Genomic DNA, 25,143 nt, shown 5'->3' with positions numbered 1-25,143 from the left:
ATATGTTTGGTCACGATGCATGTCTTTGGTCCACTCGCAAAAAACCCAACCGATCGCATGGATGTATCTGCCTCACCATGGTGTAAGGGCCCCCTTCTGAACATGATGAACTCCACCCACATCCCCCTCACCACACTCATCTCACACCACCCATCTCCCTACAGTGTTCACTTCTCCTGCTCTGTCACTGGCAGCTGCCCCCTCTCTCTTTTAATTCCTTTTCCTCTTATTCCTTCTCTGTCTGCCTGTCTCACTCCTCCTCACTTGCTGAAAACCGTGACTTTGACAAACAGCTCTCACCCTTTCTTTCCTCTACTTTCCTTTATTTGTTCCCCTGTAAAATGGATCCAAAAAAGAAAGAAACACTGTTGCTGCAAATGTCCTCTTCTACGGACATTTTTCTACTTCAAGGTGCAGCCTCAGGACAGCGAGAAAAAAAGTTTGAAATGCAAAAACTAAAAAAAAGCAAGAGATTGGTCACAAAGTGGCCAGATTAGTTTTATTCACACCCACACTCATTAGAGCCACTTTACAGAGTTTGCCAGCAAAGTCTTCTTTAGTTTTCTCATCTTTCTTTGAACAAAATTGTTTTCCCCGCATGGGGAAGTGCACCATTCCTGGTGGTGCCACAAAACCTGGTTGAGGCATAGACTGGAAAACGTTTAATGTGATCCTTATCAGCTGTTTTCCTTATTTTAGCTTATAAAATATGTACCACGGCTCTGTGTTCAGGGATGTGGTCTTTTTAAACCATATTGCTCGTGTTTTGTAAGGATATAAGCAATGGACTTTGAAACGGGTCCTTTCCAGGCCCTGTAGTAATATCTTTAACTTTTCAGGTAATAACACAAATCCATTTCTGAATAATAAGTGTAAAAGCGTTATGGTAACCTTGTTGTTCCTAGTTACATTTCACAAGCTTTATTAATCTTGCATTCCCTATGAGTGTTTGCTTTATCCAGGAAGTTGTTACCTATTTATCTTTTCAGGCAGCATGTAACTCTTGTCTCCCCTCCCTCATAAACTGTTTCCCATTTTCTGGTTCTCCAGTGCTACGAGGTCATATGAATTGTAATAGCGCTATGAAAATATAGTCACTGCAAATAGAAAAAAAAGTAAAAAACATTGTCATTTTCAACACCAAGAGCTCGAACTTTCACAAATGTGAGACCGATTACATTGCAAATGCTTGTTTTATTTGGTATTGTTTTGGTCTGCATATAATATATTTTAAAATGATTGTTGTCCTAAATCTACGTGATCTCTTCTTGTCTATTTCAGCTACAACGAGTTTTATTTCTTAACACACCCAGCCATCTTTATAGAGGACCATTTTCCCGATAAAAAGGAATGGCAGTTGCTGAGTCCACCTCTGTCCAAGAGGCAGTATATGAACAATATATGCCATCACTATGGTTTTTATAATATGGGATTGTTGACTTCATGTCCAAAAACAGCAGTCATCAAAACTGGTAAGCTCTGTTCCTAATGGAAGGTTTCCTACAACCTTGCTTTCCTTCCACCTACAAATAGCAAAGCTAATTTTGAAAAACCCAGAATAAATTAAAGTGTGACGCTTCCCAATTTTATTACAAAAAATGCTAAAAGTTGTTAAGACAAGCAGAAAGTCAAATTTCAAAACATGAATGACTGCACTATGCTTTGAAGCCAGAAAATGTAGAAATTGGGAGCCTTTATGAGTACGATCCACGGGATTCAAATTGATTTCAAATTAGAGTCCAATAATGATTTATCAGGCGGTGTGGTACAAATTCCTGTGTAACATTTGTGAAAATAATCCTTCCTTCCTTCTTCATATTGGCTCGACGGTTATTAATGAACTTTGATCAAATCTGTTTGAAGAGAAGCTGCTTTTTTACCCTGGGAGTGTTCTAGATTAATATAGAAAAAAAAGAAAAATTGCTTTATTGTGTGATTTGTTAAAAACCCTTGCAACAATATACAATAACAGAGATTCATTGATAGGTACTTAGCTTTGATATAAAATGTAAAAGCGTTGTGGAAGCCTAATCTAAAAGGACACTGAGGTCTAGTTTAAACAGTTGAAAAAGAGAGTCATTGTGACATAAAAAGCTCTATTGCTTGATGCACAGTCCATGACACACTCAATTCAAATGACTTTATTCGGTTTACAACTGTAAAACCATACACGTTCACATATATAAAACAATTATTAAAACAGTTATAAAATTTCATAAAACCATTACACAATTTATTACATACAAAAGTTGAATCACAAATAAAATACCCGTCGAAAGCTTGGGCCCATAGGGTTTGGAATTCAAGTAGACCAGTGATTAAATAGAAACCAGGATCCTGACAGGAAATATATCACATGCAGGGGACTACGTTAGTGGATGGCCCTCGAAAATACTGCCATCTATTCAGAGGATGCCCTACATTTTACTGCTGACTTAAGAAAGTTAAGGACAAATAGGAAGGAGTCTTCAGACAGCAACTGTAGGTAAATTAGAGCTGGGCGGGCCTGTCTAAACTTCGCTCTCCTTAAAATTGGAACAATGAATTTTTTCCGGGGTATTACATAGAACCTGCAAAATAATAAAAAATGAAGCAGATCCTGTGGAGACACACCGTCGCAGCCACAGGATGCTAAAAGCTGTCCTCTAGTGCACCCCCTTGGAAAAGCAAGCAGGAGGTTAAAAAAGCCCAAGCGGAACCTAGTCAACAGGAAACAATCATACGTGTTAAAAGAACCCAGAAGATAAGGCTCTATGGCTAATGTTGTTTTCAAGATTATAGATTTCCGCACACTGGGTTTCCACAATTCCAGCTCTTCCCTCTCCAATTTCAGTAAACTACTGGAAGACACCCTGATCCAAGCCAAGTCCGTTTTTAATGCCATTTCTGGTTTTATATATAATTCTGGTCTACCCAATCTATTAAAACTGGACTGTATATATCTGAGCCATGGTATGCAATGTGATAGATTCAGAGCCATGCACTCTCTCAGTGTCCACGGGTTGGTGACAACTCATCATTCCACCATATTTTCAACCAAAAGGTTAGTGGACGTAGAGCCAGGGTGTCACTTAGGAAAGGGACCCCTAATTCTTCATGCACAAACATATTTGAAGTTCCAATTGGACACACTGTGGATTATGTTCAGTTAAGGAGGAGAGTTTGACATCTTTCTAGTAAGGGGAGAGAGATAGTATAAGAAAACAGTATAGACAAATAGACTCCTCTGATTATGCCATGCATTAATGGTGGGTCTAGGCCATGTCTGTTGCTCAGTGACCAGGAGCAGTAAGCTCAGTGAGGCGAGGAGTCAGGTTGCCTGCCCAACCATTGTGTGCACATCTCGCATCCTTTAGCTTCTTAATGAAGCGATCCATAAATCTGGCGAAGGCATAGTTAAGGGTAGTGTTGAAGGGGTCAAGGCAAGCCAGAACCGCTCCTCTGCAAGATCTTATGTCCTTTCCAATCCCTTCATAATAGGGCCCTTCTGTCTTCTAAGAGATTAGGACACAAGCGTATCACGTGTATTATATCTTCCCTGTGTTGGCCGCAGAGCCTACACGTTTCCTGGGCACAGTCTCTTTTCCATTTTGGGAGTTGACAGGACAGGCGAATCACCCCCATTCTCAGTCTTAAGAACTGGAGCGTAGTACATTCGTTAAAAATTATCATTAGGTAGCTCTGGGCTTTCAGCTGTGGATAAATGCGTAGAGTCATCCAACCGTGGTTCTGTACGGAGAGGCTGGCCCTGTCTTCTAATGAGAAAAGTCAATTTGCGCTGATTTTTGCTTACCTCTTGAATTCATGTTAGCTAACTTGTAAATCCCACAGGTTGCTCAAGCCAAGAGAGCTGAGGCCGCGGGACAGATAACAATGCCCCGCCGACCATCGACTTGTATTCAACTGGATCCATAAGTAGTGTGCCAGACTGCCTTCCTTGGATGCCCTAAATTAGGAAGGCCGCCATATGGGCAGTGGCATAACAAACTTTAAGGGGGCCCCCCTGCAAGGCACGTGGAGGGGTCCCATCCGGACTCAATCATGAGCTCCCTGGCCAGAGTAATGTTCTGAGGGGGTCCACTGGAGTTTGGGGGTCTCCCGCACAGTGGGGGATGCGGGGGCCTGTGTTATGCCACTGGCTTCATGTTCCTCTCTAGCCTGTGTGCCTTTAACGCTTCCCCTCCATGTTATAGAAATACAAACCCTTCCCTCTTCTATCCCTCCACTATCCTTTTTTAATCCAAATACCAAACTCACATGTCCACCGCAGAAATTAATTTCATATATCCATATACTAATTCACCACTAATCCTCTTTGGGTTCCGGAGTATCGTGCTACTTGCCGAAAAGCGTTTCGACGCCTCGTCAGGGGTAGTACGCGCTATACAAATACAATACAATTTGTCCTCCTCCTTTTGCTGCCTTGCCACCGCCTAACCTTCTCTTTAAGGGTTCCCTCTGTATGTTTTTCACACTTTGGTCATTGGAGTAGGGTGACCGAACCTTTTTCAGTCCTGACCTTTTAACCTACATATAACTATCATTGTTGGGCAAATTCGTGCAGTGGGAGCAAACCAACATAATCAAAACACATGCTCACCCAGAGCACCAGCGCTTCACAAGTTCATTGACAAGGGATTTATCCAATTCAGGTTTTGTTTCTTTATCTCCTAGAGCTTGCAGGTGTGTATCTAACGTAAATTCAGCACTTCAAGTAGCAGACCACAACAAAGAACCTGTGGTTCTCTTTATTCTACGCATTTTAGGACCTGTAGAACTGTTGATTAAATTACTTTCAGGATTACAATTATGGGACACAGAAAAATAGAAAGAAAAATAGCTCAACTGGACGAGGTGCTTGTGAATGGAATCTTGAAACTCTCTTTGTCGCCAACCTGTGCTTGTAAGCAGAGGCCTCAAGTCTTCAGCTTCCATGAGTGAGCAGCTCATCAAGTCCAGGACTTTCCATTGAATTGTGGGACTTGTAGTCCAGGTTGTTTAATGGTTTGAACAGGACAGCAAATCCCAGTATGTACTGAAAGAATCTTGGCATCGATGACCTAATCACAGCCGGGCCGGAGGAACTTGAGAGCTCCGCTGTAACCTTGTCCACTATCATTATGTAATTCTTTGCCTGCAGCATATTTTGCATAATTATGGATTTGCCACTTTTGCCACATAATCCATCACCTGCATAATTTGGAGACTGTAGCGAAAAAAGGAGTTTTTAGCTCAAATGGCTCACACGTATTAAAACGAGGCCACAAGTATTGCCGCCCAGGAGCAGGGCCTTCATAAAGGTTGAGTGGTCAACTTTCTTTTGGCTGTGGCTGTATTTGGGTGTTAAGCCCGGTGGTAGAAGTGGGCGGCATCTGAGGGGCAGGACTTGCCCATGTTGCACACATGGGTCAGTATGCTCAGCTGCCAAGTTTTCCAGATCCATGGGTGATGACCTGCTCCAGTCCAGGTTTTTTCTCAGAATTTTGGAACTTGTAGCTCCGGTTCTAAAGTGGAATAGAGACTAAAGGAAGAAACCTGGAGCGGCTCATCACACATGGACCTGGGAAACTAGACAGGAGTGACTGCCCCAGAGTCACTAGAAGGAGGTACTTACATTGCCAAATGTATTCCAATCGCCCCTGGTCCGAATGCTTTCCCACTTATTGCTCCTTCCAGAAAACAGTACATCACTGTCCTTAAGTGACTTGTGAATTAGGCAGTAACGGTCCGTGTAGGGAGTTCCGTGGGGCGGTGAGGCGGGGCAGGGGAGGGGCATGGTGGTGAAATGTAAACACCGGAATTTTGATGAACGGAGGTAAGTACACATTTAAATAAATAAAACAAATTACTTTGCTCGCGCTGCATCGCAAAATGCGATGCAGCGCCCGCAACGAAATTCGTTTTATTAATTTAAGTGTGTTCTTACTTCCGTTCATCCATATTCCAGTGTTTACATTTCCCCACCCTGCCCCTCCCCCGCCACGCCTCACCGCCCCACGGAACTCCCTCCACGGACCGCTACTGGACTTCGGGTTAAGGAGCTAAACTCCTACCCGGTGTGTAAGGGATTCATAGCTGCCAAGGTTTCAGATTGTGTATGTGTGACATTTTCATTTTGTCAGCGTAATTATGAGTGAAATTCAATGACTATGAGTGACACTTTCCAGTGAGCAAAATCAAGCAATGACGATGAGGAAAATAGATAAATATCAGAAATTACACCCATTGGAGCATTAAGAAACTCTGAGAAGATCTTAAAACTTCAACACATCACCAGAAATGAAAGGAAGGCCACTAACCAGAGACAGACTGCGTGACTGCAGTTCCCAGTGACAGAGACATGTTTCCCCTTGAAATATAACCAAGGACTTAAGTTCATGGAAAAAGCTAGATCCGAAATGATGCCCTTTAAAACAATAATAGGCTTTGGAAAGACTTTCAAGCTGCTGCAAAACCCCTGAATTGCAAAGTTACTAACCTACTTGCCCTTTCTAAGGTGATTGTTACAGGAAGGGGATCTGAGAGGAGCCATTTCATATTTCAGGCTAACAACAGGCTTGTCTTTTAAAACTCCATTGAGGAAGAAATTGCACGGAGATAACCAATCCTGGTAATTGAGAAATACATTTTAGAACCATTAATTGTGAACTGTAACTTAGTCCATGTGTGATTTTTTTTTTAACCCCTTGCATGCTTCTGACGGAACCACTCCGTCATGAGCCACGGGTGCCGTGTGCGCATGACGGAGTGGTTCCGTCATGCTGCGGCCGTTGGCGGCCGCTCCTCCCACGCGGCGCTGATTCCCCGCCTGTGCGGGCGATTAGCGCAAGTGGGTGGCGTCATGACGGAACCACGCCATCATGAGCACAGCTCGTCCGTGACTCATGACGGCGTGGTTCCGTCATGAGCATGGCGGCGCCGCAAACCCCCCAAACCCCCCCAGCGCTGCGGCGGAATTCGCGCCGCAGCGAAGGGGTTAAGCAACTATTTCACCCTTTTCCGTTTTCATACTGCTTTTCAAGAAGCGTTCATGTCTTACAAGCAATATGCTGTTTAGGCTGCATGTGGAGAGCAGGACACCAGATTTCCCAGCGCTTTTAGATGACCTCAAGACGCCATAATGCACTAAAGAAACAGCCCGTTGAAAATAAAATGTAATCGTTTAGACAAAAACGCAGTCATGGAGATCAGAAGCAGTCAGAGCATGAACATAACGAGGGGGGTTCAGATTTAAATATACTCGTGTCACTGTGCTAAACAATACCAAAGCAGGCCTCTGCAACACGTCTAACTTTCATAACGTAAGGTAATGTAAATGCAGAGCCTGCACACTGCCCAGATGAACAGAGGGGCTCCTGCACACATTTGTTTTCAGTTATGGGCTGTCACAGAGCAACTACAATGACACTCACTGGCAGGCGCTGACTGTGTGATCTGTGCTCTGAATTAAGGTCGCTGAAAGTATTATAGGACTGGCAGCACTGGTGACGCGCAAGCGTCATTAATAGAATTCAAACTACACTTTGAAGAGAAGCGAAATTCCTCGCTGAGGCACAACTTACTTTGTGAGCCAACCTCACAAGTCTCACACGCACTTTTAATTGCGCGCGCTCTGCAATGTGCATGACAAATTCAATTGCATTGGTCACCAGCCCCACCCTGAAGACCACGCAGACGCGGACACAACTGCGCGCCGCGCACACCCACTCACCATTTACTTAATAAATAGCCTCAGAGGCCCTGCCGGGGCACGCGCACCTTTTAATTAATGAAGAGGCGCAGAGCCCCGGCCGGGGCCCGCGCGTGCGCAGTTGCACACCATTTAATCACTGAAGAGCCTCTAAGGCCCGGCTGGGACCCGGGCGTGCACTTCATTTAATTAATGAAGAGCCTCTGAGGCCCGCCGGGGCCCAGGCGTGCATGCGCACCATTTAATGTATTAAGAGGCCGGGCGTGCACACCATTTAATTAATGAAGAGGCGCAAAAGCCCGGCCGGGGCCCAGGCGTACACACCATTTAATTCATGATGAAGAGGGTTTCCTGAGTGAGGGGGCCCCTGGAGTGCAGTGCCCCCCCTGCAACACGGGGGCTGCGGGGGCCTGTGTTATGCCCCTGCATACAGGCCAGTGCCTGTCTGCAGATGCCGAATTCCAGTCTGATTTGTGCTGGTGACGTGTAAGAGGGAAGCTGGAAGATCGTTCTATACATTTTTGTGACTGCTTTGTCTAATTGCCTGCTGTCCCGCCCTTTTAGAAACTCACACCCATATATTAGGGTTGGGATAACCTTTGCGAGTGTTGGACTGTTTAGTCTTTTGTAGATGGATCTAAGTGCAAAAGACAGCGCAATACCTTTCTTTTTTAGTTCTGCCAGCTGATTAACATACCTGCCATTGTTGTTGAAGAGGACGCCTAGGTACTTGTGACATCTGGTTGCTTCTATTCTTTCCTGGTGAAGGGACCATACCGGATTTTTGGTCCCAGATGTGCGGACCGCAAAGATTTTGGTTTTCTTTTTGTTTATCTGTAACCCATTCCTGCTGAAACATTTGGCGGTCGCATCCAGGAGACTTTGTAAGCCAATCTTTGTGTGGCTAAGAAGAACCAGATCGTCGGCGTAGAGTAGGTTGGATAAACAATGGCTACCCAATTTGGGTAAATGCGAATTGACTAAGTCGAGAACTGCAGAGAGGTCGGACAAAAATAGATTAAAATGCAAAGGAGCAAGGAAACAGCCTTGCTTGAGGCGTTGCGTTGTTGCTATGGGTCGTGACAGTCGTGAACCGTCCCCTTTCTTAATCCTGACCCATGTGTCATGGTGTAAAAGCTATATAGTAATTTAGGTATAATAGGAATTATAATTAATTTTACCTACCCATTTGTGCCCGCAGCAGCTTGATCAACCCACCATCTAAGGAGGACCTCTATTTGCAGTATCAGGTTTTCATAATTCAATTTCAAAATTTAATTTTAGTTAATTGTACATGTGACCCTAAAATATTAACATATTCAAATGGGTTTTTGGTTAGTATATTAGACTTCACTGGTAGCAATAGAAGAGTTTTGTTGGCATGTAGTTTATAGAAGAGTACTGGTCAAAGCTTTGCACTCTCTGGTCTGTTCATCCACTGCTTGGTGATGTGATGTAAGGAGACAACTCCCCGCTCAGAGTCTTTTAATTTAAATGCCAAAATATCAATGTGGATGGCTTGATTTCTTTATTAGATGTAAGGAGTCAAATATAGTGTCACATGTTTAGTGCACACAAGGCTGGTGACAGATTACAGTCTTATTTGGAAGTCCTGTGAAAGGGAATGGTTAACAAACACTACAACTCAACATGCCATAATACACATCTGGTCAAGTCAGTAAAAACTTAGAACGACATCCAAACATTTCTACAAGTTTTCAAATCTATTGCTACCAGATGCCTATAAATGCATTCTCTGCAACTAGAAACTTAAAGTGCAGGGCTGAGTTTCTGAAAGGATTGCATCGAACAAACCAATTGCATGATTTGTATTCCCAGGGTCACAGTGCTGAAGGATACATTCATGTTGTGTGACACAGGTTAACCACCAGAAACTGTATTGTTGGCTACGGTTACACTTTTCTGATCTTCTGCGGACAGCAGTCTTAACAGAGAAAGAAGTATAACTGCACTGTACCTTCCTGTCCTGTTTCTTTTGGCCCAGCCCAGACCCAGGTTTGATCGCGCTTCTTGGCCTGGGCATGCATCAAAAGGGAATGGACAGCTTTGTACAGCACAGTGGAACGTAATCACTGGATGTTGGGCCCAGTGGCAGTGTGACATTGTAAGTCAATTTCACTTTCAAATGAAATCTCACATGATTGCATGGACCTCACGAGATTATATTTCATAGTGAAACTAAGCTAAGTAAACAGCGGGGTAAGTAAGTGGCCTTTAATAGGTTGCTGGAGCCCACCCAAAGGAAAGCATGAAGACTTAGGACATATTTCTACTGACCATGGTGCATCATTCCCAACTTGGTGATCTGAAAATGAAATGTAAGACTGGGTGTTAACTAGAATAGACTGCAGCATCGCCAACCTAATTGGAACAGCGGAAATGCACCTAGCTTCTCACAAGGCAACAGGCAATGCAGCTGCAAGATTGTCAGCCAAAATGAGAAAATTGGACCATTTCACTCCCTCCCTAAAATTCCTAGTGGCTCGCATTAAAGCTAGGCCTGGGCGGTAAATTCCACACCGCTCGCGGAATTTGCGGAATTTTGGCAATTTCGCGTTTCGTAAGATTATCGAAAATTCCGCGATCTGCTGCGTAGCCAAATTCTTTCCTTGTTTGTGCTTTCAAAATGCATGTTCGCGCGCGTGGTAGCAACTTACTGGGATACCTGCATTTGCTGCGGAGTTTTCCTATCCGTTGGTAGCCGGCTGCGCGATCCCGCGAGAGTGTGCGATCGCAAACACTTCATTCGGATGTGCCATCGAACATCTGCGTTCGCAAACAGAAAACACACATCGCGAGCAGGCGAGACAAGTGAAACAAGATGGCCACGCTAATTGGCGACCGCATGGGCAAGTTCGCGAGCTATTTCCCCCCGAGCAAGCAAACAGCATCCCCGAACAGGAAAAAGGCATCACAAATGGGCGTAACAAGCAAATCCACATGCTCGCGGAATTCTGCGTAGCTCACAGAGATTTTCTACAGTTTCGCTGAACATTGCGTAACATGACTACGCAACTTCTGCCCACCCCTAATTAAAGCCAGAAGTTTATGATGCAGGATTTGTTTCGCGCAATTCTGTCATGCAAACAGAAGTACAAGCTGTACTTGAACAGTCCTGGGCTGGAACAGTCCTGGACTGTGGCGTGACTCAACAACTGAAATTGTTTAATTACAGTGAAGCACATTAGGCCCCATGATGATGACAGAGAGTAGCAGATGCGCATACCATAAATGTTTATTAACAGATTAACAAAGATAAAAACTCAAATTCTTCAAAGTAGCTGTAAAGCAGTTATCCATATCTACCTGCATTAGTTGCATTAGTCAATATTATTCAAAGCAGTTCAAAATAGCAAATACAATACAAGCTATTTCAAATTGCTATAAATCAAGTCAAAGCAGGCACAGTTGCCCATGGAACAAAAATCCCTAGTTTGCTATACTAAAGAATGTCGGGATGTGTGGGCAGAAGTCAGGTAGAAGTTGTCTGCAAATAAAACCGCCACTGGCAGAATCAAATGAAGATTCAGACGGGTAAGTGAGAATTAATTTGCCCTGGAACTGGTGCCTATATGAAGCGCACTGCCTTTGGGTCAGGTCGCGCTGTATTTAAAAATGGCAGAAAATTAACTAAGAGGAAATAACAAACTCTTAATATAAGGAAAGACAGATAGAGACCCATTGTCTGGCTGATTTGTACAAAGTGCAGCCAGAAAAACTGGATAAATCTTGACTTCTCCGCTTAAATTGTGTGATCTTTTTTCTTCAGTAGTGTGGTTAAAAGCACTGTCAAATATTTGAGTTCAGACTAACAGTTGTACAAAACTATCAATTTTAATAAGTACTTCTCAGTGCAGTGCAACAATGTACCTTACTAATGTTAAAGATTTCATATGTTAAAGAAATTTAAAAAAATGAATTTTGATGAGATTTAAACATATTTCACGTGATATTAGTTGTATGAGTTGCATCTCAAATGTTCTCAGGGGCTAAGCTCATGCACAAGCTCTAAGATCCAAGCTAGGCCCTTAGCTCGGCTCTGGCTCGGCTCTCTCATTTAATTTGTTGGCTAATCCACCTCTATGTCACCTACACTGAAATAGTTCTAATTGTTCTATCATTTTTAAAATACATTGATGAAACACGTTTTAATAATGAAGGGGTAGAGAGAAATATGCATCAGAGAGAGATCTGAGGAGGGTTAGCACTGAGACAGAAGGGGAGGGAAGAAAGCAGGTGTGGCACAGGTAAAATCAGAAATGGAGAGAGAGAGAGACAACAGACTATGAGTGACAAAAAAGAAGCAGAAGAAGGCGAGTGGAGTGAGGACAGATAATAGAGACGTGGAAGGCGCTAGAGAGCACATTAAAAATAAAGGTGTAGAGAGGGAGCCGGCATCAGTGGTGGGAGAAGACCACAACGTGCAGGAATTAGGCTAAACCTATAGTGGAAGTGGGCCCGAGCATTCAAAGAAACAAATTGGGCACCTGCACTTTTTTATATATATATATATATATATATATATATATATTTATTTTTTCTTACAGATTAAGCACTGATTTTGCAGGAACTAGCGGGGTCAAACAGATAAAATGATTGGGAAGGATCTTGCAAAATATTTCACTATTAACAACCAGTAAAGAGATTGGCTGATATGAACTACAATATAGGAGGTATTTATTTGTCTTGTAGAATACATTAATATTGGCTTCCTACCAAGTAAGTATGTAAAACTTTATACAGCGCGAAAATACCGAAGTGTGTTAGCGCAAAAGGGGGACATCGGAGCCAGCTAGTTAAGCAGCACTGCCAGCTTACTTTGTGTGTAGAACAAAAAGCCAGGTTTTGAGCAGTTTCCTAAAGCAGGGCAGACTGGATTGAGCTCTTAAGGACAGTGGAAGAGAGTTCCATAATTTACAGCCAAGATAGCGCCGGCTCCTGCCCCATCTGAATTTCTTTATTTTTGGAATTTTTATCAGATAGGATAATAACGACTGTAGGTCACGTTGGGGACAGTAAAAAAAAAAAAGGTTATCTGATGATAACGAGGGCCCTTTCCATACAGGGGTTATGAGTAATGCAAAGAGATTTGAATCTGACCCTGTCCACTACCAGTAACTAATTAAGTTTCAGTTGCTCCATGGTGAGGGAACAACATTTTGACACTTTCAAGATCAACCTGGCTGCAGTGTTTTGCAATGACTGTAGTTTGGCAAGGGAAATTTAGGTTATCCTTAAGTATAAAGCATTCTAAAAATCAATCCTAGAGAGCATAAGAGTGACCACAACTGTTTGTTGCAGGTCCAGTGGAATACATGGAAAGACTTTTTTCAATAATCTAATGAAAGAGGTGATCTGATTGATTTGTTCGTGGAAACTGAGCTGATCATCAAAAACAACTCCTAAATTTTTTGCCTTAGAAATGGGAGTAGGAAGTGGGTCGAAATCCACCGGCCACCACGTAGAATTCCAAAAATCTTTATTTTTGTCTAAGAGAATCACCTCGGTTTGCTCAATATTCAGCTTCACTAAATTCTTCTGCATCCAAATAGACACCTGGGTTAGGCAATGGTTAGGATATAAGGCTAGTGCACCCTCTTCTTCCAGTATAGAGACTATAATTTGAGTATCATCGGCATACGAGATGGCCGATAGACCAAAGGATTGAATACATCCCAGAAGTGGAGTTATATAGATGTTAAACAAGGTGGGGGACAGGGAGGACCCCTGCAGCACCCCACAGGCAAGAGAAAAGGAGTTAGATTTAAAACCATTCCGTTCAACCTTTTGTTCTCTTTTAGGAAGGAGTTGAGGAGGGAAAGAGCTGCGCTGTGGATACCGACTCTCTCGAGCCGGGTGACAGTACCTCATGGTTAACAGTATCAAATGCAGCTGAAAGGCCAAGAAGGGTCAGTGCCGCTCTGCCCCCTCATCCACAGTCCTTCAGATTTTATTCTGAGGCTGCCACTAAGGCAGATTCTGTAGTGATGAGCTCTAAAACCATGTTAGACAGGGTTGAAAGTCTCATTAGTGTCCAAGTGTCCAAAAAGGCTGAGAGTTCTTTGTTCACTTCCTTTTCAAGGATTTTGGGTGGAAAAGGCAGATGAGATCAGCCGATACTTTTTGGTGGTGGTCGGATCAAGGTTAGGCTTTTTTAGCATGGGTAGAACCGAAGCCTTCTTCCAAGCTCTCAGATAGATTTCTAACTCTAGTGTCTGGTTCAAAAGTTTGGCAAGGTGGGCTGTGATTAAATCAGGCACCAAATGCAAAATAAATGGCGGACAAGGATTGGATGGAGATACGGATTTCAAATCCATAGTTTTAATTAAGTCACGACCCCCTGTAAGACATTCACAAGTGGAGCGAATAAAATGTCTTCGAAGAGCTTGAAACATACTTCGCACGTCACACGTCATCAGTCTCTTAGGCTTTAACATTAAGTGTGGGCAGTGAACTCCGCTCCGCTTGCAGAGTTTACTACACTCCACGTTACATGGAGCTCGCGGAGTTCCAAAAAACCTCGCTCGCGTTCGGCAACATCAAGTTGGCGAGCGCGAGTGTGGAAAATCCACCTCCCGGCAAGATTTCTCAACCCAGGCGGTCAGATTTCTCATTGCGAGGTCGCATATGCTCACGACCACTCGCTTTGAGAAACCAGCAGTTCGAGTTGAGAAAGCTGCCGCTCAAGTAAAAATCTACTCTGGCGGCAGAAAGGAAGCAGCGCCTGCTTGTGCTGTGCATGGTGCCATTCGCGATGATTGCACAGTGTGGACAAGCACCTAGCACTGAAGATCACTACAAACTGCATTTATCTAATGCACTCCGCTGCTCGGGGAGCTCTGCGTAGTGCAGCAGAGTTTTTTTTGCACTTTGCGGAGTTACGCGGAACTCCGCGAACTACGCCCAGGCTTATTTAACATTGAGGAATGCATTACTGATACATGAAAACTGGGGGGCTTATAGATTGCTAACAATTTCCCTCCTGTTTGCCTCATCAACCTTCAGTGAAAAAAAAGTCCTGCGCTCCACGTCCAAATTTGGCCCATTTCCTGAATACAATATTTAGTCTTATGTTTTAAACACTCCTGGTACAGTTGCTGACTCCTTGACTCCATATTATATTGAATGATGTTGCTTTGTGAAAGAGGTTCACCAGACACAACATGACACAAAAGGCAGTGCCAATTTACTAATCATTTTAAAGGTCAGCGTGTGTAGCACTACACACTAGCACCTGCGCAATCAATTGTAAAGAAGAGACTTGATGATTTGAATCCCTCTTTTCCCTGAATACCAACTAAGTCACCCAATAAGTTGCCTTTGTACAGATACCCTTTCCTGTTGAAATGACTGCCTTTTCAATCACTTCCTGTTCTTGGTAAACTCGTTCAGCTCATACGACTTCCAAAAATATGTTTCAATATATGTATTTGGGATGTCAGTGTAAAGATGCTCTAGTTGTACTGATCAGATCATTGTGGTGCCTTCTCAGATGTGCAGTCTCCTAGATCGTAAAAGCACCATAAGCAAAACACTTGAAACTATTGCAAACAGTCAACACCGCACAAACCAATAGTAATTATGTCAAAATGTGAGAATTGTATTTCATATCTGCTTGTAATAGAGCCGGCCATAAAATAAAATATGATAAATAGTATTCCTATTTAGAAGGGTATCCAACAAAGGTCCAGATGGGGTGGATCCATGACGGATTTCCTAGGTTATTCTCATGAATTTAAATGGAGGCCATTTAGTTGCTAGTTAGCCCAAAAATCTGGGATGGTTACGGCCCTCCTTTATCCATGCTGGACAGCCATGATTTAACTCAATCATGGGTTTGTTGGCATGTTAAGTCTCGCCTATAGACAGCATTAATTGTCTTTCCAGTCTGTTAAAAAAAAAAATAGAAATAGGTTTATGTATATATAGGTGCTTTCATCACTGAGGCGGAGGAAAACAGGGGACACATTGTTGAGGTCACGCTACCTGGCCAGGGGTTGCCCCGCCTGACAGGGTGCGGCGACACTTGATGTCATACCTCGGGCTGAGATGGTGAGCCATGGGGACGTAAATACTGCTGGTTGCGTACTATCTTGAAAAGAAGTTGGGGGGCAGAGGGGGGGCTCCGGGAGGTGGCAGGGGGGAATGCCTGGATGAGCACCGGGCGCTGCTATTGGGTTCTACTATTGTTTCTCTGCAGGGGTGTTAGTTTCCCGGCTGCGTAGTTTTATTGTTAGAAACATACACTTAGACTTCTGTTTATGATGAGCAGCTGTGAGACTGTGAATGCAGGTGTAATGCCTCCACCTGATAGTTCCCTGCACGGGAAAAGATCTCGAGATAAATAGTGATTTCACACTTGTGACCAGACTGTCGGGGCTTTCAGTATGGACATGCAATGTGCATTGCTCCCCACTATTACAGTCAGGGTTGTACCTACATGGATATTCTCATGTTTGTCAAAGATAATTGTGCATTATCCTGTTCTGTGATATGATGTATGTCATCTAAACTTCAATAAACAGATTTCTAAATAAATAAATAAAAAAATATAGGTGCTTTCATTCTGCTCTCTTTATCCATTAGTCTGTTCAAGTGTCATTTACATTTTGCTTCTGCCCTCTCCAGGCTGCAGCATGGGACAGTGAGTCAGCCCACTTCAGCCATTCACTGTCTTCACTGTGCTTGAGGGCATACATCCCTGCACATGTTTCAGCTTTGAAAGAAGTCATCCACATCCACCTAGAAAGAAGTCCACCGCAGTGGCAGGGCTTCTAGGCCAATATTTAATTTAGTTTCTCCTTTCTTGACATTTTTAATTGTATTTTGGGATTGGTCATTTTGTATTTTTACCTACTTTTATTTTTGCAAACATATGCAAGCCACTTTTATATTGCGGCATTTTTTACCTTTATAATGTATGAACTTTGAGGGCTTATTGCATCATTTTGCACACAAAAAACAGACATTAAACGCAAGCAAACTGTATAGACCTATTGGTTGTGCATTTGCTTGTTTTATGGGTCTTTAAAGCCATTAAATTTAGTGGACTGGTACAAGGGCTTTATCTCGTCCCCTGTGTAGTCTCTATGTTGTTACTCCCCTTCTGCGCCCAAAGACCCTCTTCACTGTCTCCCCAACAGAAACTGGGGTGAAGAAAAGACAGGCATGATGTCAAAGGGACATGGATCCTGAGTTCGATGATGTGGAGAGGTTTGCATGAAAAAGGTGTTCACTAAGTTATAATACTTGAATATTCTGCCTGCGCATGAATATTTAGTACACTGACACAAGAAGAAATGTCAGGCTTTTAATCATTGTGTGGCCAGAGTCATTGAAACACTGAGCATGTGTATGCATTTTTGTTTACAACACTATTTCCAATCAATCAATCAATCAATAACAAGCTTTAATCGGATCATACAAAATGTCCATAAAAGCATACTATAAAATACAATGAAAATTCATTTATAACCAAAAAGAAGCAGCATTATTACATATTTAAAATACACGTAATCATTATATAGTTATACATATCATAACGAAAAGACACTATATTCATCACTGTTGTGCCACAGTAGACGGCGACTATGTTCTTTTTTCAGCTGGATCACACTGTCCTCTTGTGGTTAAATAGTAAACATGCAACTACGTGCCTTCCTCAATCTACAAAGAAGGCTGTTTAGTTCAATCCATAGGTCACTGTCCCAAAGGCTGTACCGACTATTCACGTCCCACTTACAATTGTGGTAATTACATTTTCAGTTTAAAAGCTTCTAAGCAAAACCTCAAAAGGAAGGGCCTAATTTACAAGCCCATGTGCACCGCTGGAACTTCACTTGTATTGACGTTCCAGCGGTGCGCAGTGTAGTGTCATATCAACAAGCCCACGCAGAGCCAACTTACGTGGCTTTTGCTGGCCTTGTAGATATGGGGGCTCATTTACCAGCCCCTTTCACAGCCGGTAAGTTACTTTTTATGTGATAAAAAGTGATACACAATGCGGCGCAAGGGGCTTGGAAATATGCTCCGTGGTGTGGGACTATGCAGCACAAGTCACTGCATTGTCTCACACTGTGATGGAGAAGCGTTCCATGAGCGTTACTGTGGGTGTTCCCATTTAAAATTCATGGAATTTGACACCTTCCCAAATTTACCATTTTCTGTAAACCGAGGATTGTGTCAAAAGCATACGCCTCCTAGGGGAGGTGTAGGGAGACGCAACGAGGAGAAATAACTTTATTTCTTGTTGTTTTTTCCTCTTTCTATGTGTGCTGCATTCAGCAGCACACAAAGGAGGACATTGGCTCCATTGATTGTTTTTGTGCAGCCAGGTGTTCCTTCCTGCACAAAAAAAATCATTACCACAATTCAGACACCCTTGCACCACTTGGCCAATTGTGCGCCAGCGCTGGGGAAGAAGACAGAAATGAGCCATATCTCATAGATATAAGCAAAATGATCTGTGTTTAATCCATCGTTCTTCAACTCACCACGCCGCCACAGTTTAGACCCAGTCATATGCAAATCAGACTTGACCCTGCTCCTCACGGGAACAGTCCAGCCCGAACAGCCAAGCCATGTCCTCTCTGGACTGGAAACAAGCATCCTGGGACCGATTTTGGGGCATCACCCCCTCATCAGCCAGGCTAGCTTAAATCTAGTGGTGCTGTGATGAGCACAGGACCCATGTCTGGGCATACCCTTCCCACTTAGGATAACAAACGAAAAAGGAACAAATGATGGACGGAATTGTGAACAATGGAAACATTCACTCCCAGTCCCAAAGATCTGGGTTTAATCCATCGTTCTTTTGCTCACCATGCCACCCCAGTTTAGACCCAGCCATATGCAAATCAGTCTTGACCCTGCTCCTCATGGGAAGAGTCTAGCCCGAGCTGTCAAGCCAGGTTCTCCCTGGACCAGAAACAAGCATCCTGGGACCAGTTTCGGGGCATCACTCCTCAAAACCCAGGCTAGCTTGAATCCAGTGGCGCAGTGAGAATGGGACCAATGTCTGGGCATATCCTTTCCACTCAGGGCGACAAAAGCAAAAGGAACAAATTAAGACGGAATCCTGAACAAAGCAAATATTTACCCCCAGTTACAAAGATCTGGGTTTTACCCATTGTTCTTCTGCTCACCACGCCACCCCAGTTTCGACCCAGACTTAATCAAATCACTTTTTTTTTTAAGTTTAAAGAAAGTTTATTTGATATAAGTATAAGATAAAACAATAATACAATACAGTGTATAATAACTATAGAATAGATATATGTTGTATAAAACAAAGAAAGAAGGTAGGGTAGGTGGGGGGGAGGGAAGGTAGAAAAAATATATCCAATACTGGCTTAACTAAAATATTATTCAAAAATATAACATGCAAATCCTAATTATCTCACTACTACAAACTTAATTATACATTGGGGATAGGAACAGAATATAAATAATAGTGAAGTAACAGTAATCTAAGGAGGTTTGGAAACTTCCTCAATGTTTGGAGTATGTAACGGTAACAACTGAGCAGACAGATTCAGAAAGTTAGTAACGGGTAGCCATAGTAAATCCCGTTAAATGGCAAGTGCAATCGGGTGAACATAAACCCTATCTAATCTGTGATTATAACAAATACCATACCACCAGGCTTTGGAAGAAACATTTGAAGCATTTTTCCATGATTTAGTAATTTGTTGAAAAGCAACAGCTATAAGTAAGTCAATAATGGAGACATTAAGAGAGCTGGAAGAGGACCAAACTTCTGCAACACTACCTAAAAAAATATGAGAAAAGAAATAAGGATATGTGTGTGAAATATTTTGTTAAGTTGTTGCCATACCTTAATCCACAATTGATGAATAATTGGACATGTGGATAACATATGTTTAAGGTCTGCAACAGGGGCTGGACAGGACCAACATGTAGAGGAGTTGAGAGGGTCAATATGATGTCATTTGGCCGGAGTGATTAAAAGTCTATTATATATGAAAAATAACGTTTGTGTAGTATTTGCTGCTCTAGAAGATCTCCTTATTTTAGTCCAAATTTTATCCCACATTGGAATGGGAAAGGATGTGCCTAAATCAGATTCCCAACTACATTCTACTGTAGATTTATCACGAGTATGACCAATGTTTCTTAATTTATTATAAATTTGAGAAGCCGAAGGGGCTAATTTCAAGAACGAAAGTTGAACAGAAGAAGGTGTAATATGTGCGGAAGAAGCCATCAGATTATCATAAGAATGCTGAGCAGCTAGAGTCAATAATATATATTTAGAATGATACGAAGAGGGGAGGGAATAACGTATTTGCATTATAGAGAAGGGTATACATGTATCACCTAGAAAGAGCTGATGAGTCCATTTAAGACCAAGTTTGAACCAGTCTTTCCAAAAAAGAGTCCTATTTTTAAGCTTAATGTGATTGTTATACCAAATCGGGGATTGCAAAAAACGGTTTCGATCATCTAAACCATCTATGATGAGTGGGTGAAGAATTGTACGAGTATGCTTAAGAATGGGGAGAGAACATTTTTGAGGAGTATTAGATATGGATAAAAATTCTTCAAATGAAAAAGGGTGAATGAAATAAGATTCAATTTCTACCCACAAAGGTAAAGATAACGAATCAGTCGTATTCTGTGATAGTAATGAAGAAGAATTTTTAAGAAAGAAGGAAGTATGATATGACGCAAAATCGGGAAAATTGACTCCACCCAAATGTTTAGGCTATTTAAGCTTGGAAAAAGACATCCTAGCTTTTTTGTTCTGCCACAAAAATTTTGATAAAATAGTATAAATTCTTTTGCAACAAGATTTAGGAATATTGACTGGAAGATTAGACAAGAAAAAAAAAATTATACGAACCAACATCATTTTCACAGAATCTAGTCTACCCCACCAGGATAAAAATAAGGGGTGCCATCGTGAAGTGGAATTGGCTAAAGTTGATTGGAGGTTCTTAAGATTGAGTGATATAGTATCTTTAATAGAAGGCGTAAACCATAGGCCTAAGTATTTGATCTTAGTAGGGCTCCAGTGAAAAGAAGAAGGTACAAAATTAGCATGGAAACACTGTTTATTTAACGGAAGGATTTCACATTTGTCAACATTGAGTTTGTACCCTGAAACTGAAGAAAAAGTAGAGACCTCTGAAAGAAAAGCCGGTAGAGAGATCTGAGGATTAGATATAAATAAAAGAATATCATCGGCATATGCCAAGAGTTTTAAGTGTTTATCGCCATATGGAAAACCGGTAATATTTTTGTTCATCCGAATTTTGGATAAGAAAGGCTCTAAAGCCAAAATAAATAAAAGAGGGGAAAGGGGACAACCTTGCCTGACACCTCTAAGAAGCGGGAATGAAGAGGAAACAAGGCCATTAGCTAAAATAAACGATCTAGGAAAAGAGTAAAGAAGTGAAATATAGGAAAGAAATTTAGGGCCAAAACCAAACCAAGTAAGTGTTGAAAAGATAAACTGTCAATTAACCCTGTCAAAAGCTTTTTCAGCATCCAATGCAACAGCTGCTAGTGAAGAACTATAGGAGTGAGATTTATTCAGTACATTGAAAAAGAGACGGGTGTTATCAGAAAGGTGGCGACCTTTAATGAAGCCAAATTGTTCTTTACCTATTAATTGTGGTAGAATACTGTCCAAACGAAGCGCAAGAATTTTCACAAAGATCTTATAATCCAAATTAAATAAAGAAATAGGTCTGTAGTTCTTGCATAATGTATGATCTTTATTTTCTTTAGGAAGGAGACAAATCAAAGCTTCTTTAAACGAACCTTCAGACCTCTGGGAGATTATAAAAAACAAGAATAATTTATGTAGTTTGGGAATGAGTAGATTGGAAAAATGAGTGGAGAATTCTATAGTAGAACCATCAGGACCCGGAGCTTTTCCTTTTTTAAGTGATTGAATAGCTGTGAGGATGTCCTTAATTTGTATATCAGCATCTAAGGAAGTGAAATCCACGTCCAAAGAGGGAGGTGGAGGAATAGTGGCTAAATATTGATCAATGTCAGATGAAAGGGGTGGAGATTCAGGGGTATACAGTGATCTATAAAAATTGGAGAGTTCTAAAAGAATGTCTTCGTCTTTATGGATCATAGTATTAGATGAAGATACAATAGATTCAATTTTAGTACGTTCTTTTTTGATTTTAAGATAATTAGCAAGAAGATTTCCAGATTTATTTTGTGCACTATAGAATTTAGCGCTGGATTTAAGTAAGTATAGATTTGCAGAATCAGTAGAGAGTTTATTAAAAGAAAGTTTTGCATTAATAAGTTCTCTTAAGGCAGACTGACTCTTTGTTAAGTAATAAAGGTGTTCCAGTTTTTTAATCTGTAAATTAAGTATCTGTGATTAATGAGAAGCTGCACGACGTTTTTGAGCAACAAAGGAAATAATAAAACCCCTAGAGGCAGCTTTAAAGGAATCCCATACAAGTTGAGGAGATAATTGAGGGGATTCATTTTCTTCAAAAAACAAGGATGCAAAATCAAGAAAGGCTGGTGTGAATTTAGGATCTAGTAAAAGAGAATTATTAAATCTCCAGCATCTAGTACCTTTAATGGGAGGAAGTAGATCTAAATTTAAAGAAACTGGGGCATGAGCGAAAATTAGAATAGATCCTATGTCTGAGTGAGAAATGTGTTGAATTAGAGCTTTAGAAATAAAAAGGTAATCTATTCGAGATTGTGAAGAGTGAGCAGGTGAATAATAAGTATATTCCTGTAGTGTAGGATGACAAAGTCTAAAAGAGTCCACAAGAGACCTTTGAGAGATAGTGGAGGTGAATTGAGAATGCATAAAAAAAGGGAAGAATCTGGAGTTGGATTTCTTGTCTATAAAGGGATCCACAATCATATTACAGTCCCCACCAAATCAAATAATCATCAGTATATTGCATTAAAAAGGAAAGGATTTGGGGCCAGAACAGTTTATCCTGAGTAGTTGGAGCATAAATATTAAAAATAGTGAGAGGAATCTTATTAATCAGTAAGGATATCACAACCCATCTACCTTCAGAGACATTATCTTGTCGTATGAGCTGAACATACAAGTGGTATATGAATTTCTTGCAGTAAAGCAATATCCCCTTTTAAATTTGCAATATGTGACAAAACTCGCTGGCGCTTAATAGGAGAACCCAAACCTTTAACATTCCAAGATATAATATTTAACGACATTTAAATCTTATATAAATATAATCAAAACATTTCTTAAAAAAGTCTGTCATATGTAAAAGCGAAAACAATGTGTATTATTCAACAAAATATGAGAAAAGAGCGTTATCGTAAAGAGATAGCAGTGAGAAATACATAAGTTTATGAAATAGAAGAAGAAATGAGAACGAGAAAAATGATTATAGAAATAAGAAGCATAAAAGGAAATCCAGAAATTGAGATAAAACAGGTGAGTAGGGAGAAAAAGAGGGAAGGAATGAATATAACAAAAAACAAAAAGACAAAACAAAATTAACAATTGATAAGACAATACAGTAATAGAAAAACATACCACAAAAGAACAATAATAATGGGGTAGGTGGAGCCACATGGGGAAGGCCAGACAATGGATGAGAGATCGCAGGACGAGAGGCACACAGAGAACATCATCCAGGCGAAATGAAGGAAACAGAGAAAAAGGGAACACCGAAACCGCAACCTGGTAAAAAGGAAAAAATAGGATATTAATTAATGTGGAAAGTTATAATAACACCAAAACTTACAGATATATCTGACATGAAAGAAATTCACAATTAAGGACAAACAAGTAACAAACAGTAAGCATTTGGGATTAAGATATTCATGTCATATTATGATTTAGAAGTATCCATAGAGACTCCTCTACAAGAGTTCAAAAATTGTTGAAGCACAGCAGGATCTTCATAGTTGGTTGTTCTGTTATTGTAAGTCACTTTGAAAAGGCAGGGTTGAAATAAGCCATAACGAGCATTCATGCTGCAAAGTGCTGGTCTCATATCTAAGAATTTCTTCCGACAGTCAGCAGTTATTTTGGCATAGTCTTGAGCAAAAAAGAGATTGGAACCATTCCAAGAAATTTTTCCTCTCTGTTTGGCAGCATGTAAGACTTTAAGTAATTCAGTGTATTCTAGGAAGTACAAAATTACTCCTCTAGGTTTCGCTGAGGAAGATGGAGAATGGGGATTTTGACCCAAACGGTGTGCACGCTGGATATTTAATGGCGGAGATTCCAGAAGAGCTGGAAGAAAGGATTGAAAATAGGATATTGGGTTAGAACCTTCAAGTCCTTCAGCCAGACCATAAATGCTTAGGTTGTTACGCCTATTATGATTTTCTAAATGTTCTAAATGTTCAACCTGTTGTTTGAGGTGTTCAATTTCTTTGTGAATAAGAGGAACTTGAACAGCTAATTCTTGAACAGAATCAACTCATCTCTCCAGGACATCAACTCTTTGCTCAGTGCGCGACCAATTATCTTCCAAGCCCTGCAAGCGAGTGTTGGTTTCTTCGTTGTATGGTTTGAGGGTGCGAATCTCCTCAAGAAGAAGTTCCAATGAAAGAGACGAAGAAGAGTTAGTGGGAGAGGGCGGGTTTGTTTTTCCTCGCTTTCTAGGCGTGGAGGAAGCTGATGATGGTATTTTGGACCCCTGTTTGGAGCCTAGTCGAGTCGTAGTAGAAGAGGAGCTTTTTATAGCAGCAGAGTCACTGGGGATATCATCTGCGCTCTCTTGTAGAATGTTGAAAGGATTGAAATCCTCTAAAGATGCACCATTGGACTGCGGAGCTTCTTTACGACTAGCCCGAGATGTTGCCATGGTCTGTATTGAAAAAAGGTGATCCTCAACAAAATTCTGGAGAGTAAATTATAGCAGTATGAACCTGCTAAATGCACAACGTCACTGTATGAATTATATACGAGGAGAAGAAACACTGGTAGCAGTTCCGAAAACTGTGAAAAAATTGTTATTCAAAGTGGAAATAAAAATGAGAGCGGTAAACCATAATGCTCATGCCAAACACACCATAAGGCGAGGGGCCGTGTGGAGCATAAAATTATGCCTGAAGATATTGTCGTCCAAAATGAGTTGATATTAGTAGAGATGAAAAGAATAACATCCATGCCATGTCAAACAGTCTTTGTGATGAAGCAAGACAAGTGCAAAAGACAGCAAGCATGAGGGGAGCCAAAGGACAAAATTGTGTCAGTTGAGGCAGTTCAAATATGAAGCACAAAATAAAAATAAAAATAATGGAGGAGCCTGGAGGAAGCGCGATAAAATCATATTTAGGCAATCATTCCATTAAAGGAAACATTCTCTGAGGCACAGTGGAGGTAAACACGAGGAGTGCGAAGAGCGCATTGAAGATGAAAACAAAATGGCGGCGGCGATTAAAATGCAGCCGCGATTGATGAGGAAAAGCCGAAATGTATCCTCAAG

General features: G+C 41.4%; 1 protein-coding gene across 1 annotated transcript in view; it reads left to right on the top strand.

Annotated features, from left to right (window-relative positions):
• The window catches only part of LOC146785333 (uncharacterized), a 217,219-nt gene that overhangs the window by 169,979 nt on the left and 22,097 nt on the right, over positions 1-25,143 (top strand). The window contains exon 6 of the mRNA XM_085633021.1: positions 1,282-1,472. Within this exon, the coding sequence (XP_085489147.1) occupies positions 1,282-1,472 (191 nt within the window). The remainder of the gene's footprint in view (positions 1-1,281; positions 1,473-25,143) is intronic.

This window comes from Triturus cristatus, chromosome 11 (genome assembly GCF_964204655.1).
Source record: "Triturus cristatus chromosome 11, aTriCri1.1, whole genome shotgun sequence".
NCBI classification, from domain to species: domain Eukaryota; kingdom Metazoa; phylum Chordata; class Amphibia; order Caudata; family Salamandridae; genus Triturus; species Triturus cristatus.
This window is presented reverse-complemented; position numbering and strand designations above follow the sequence as displayed.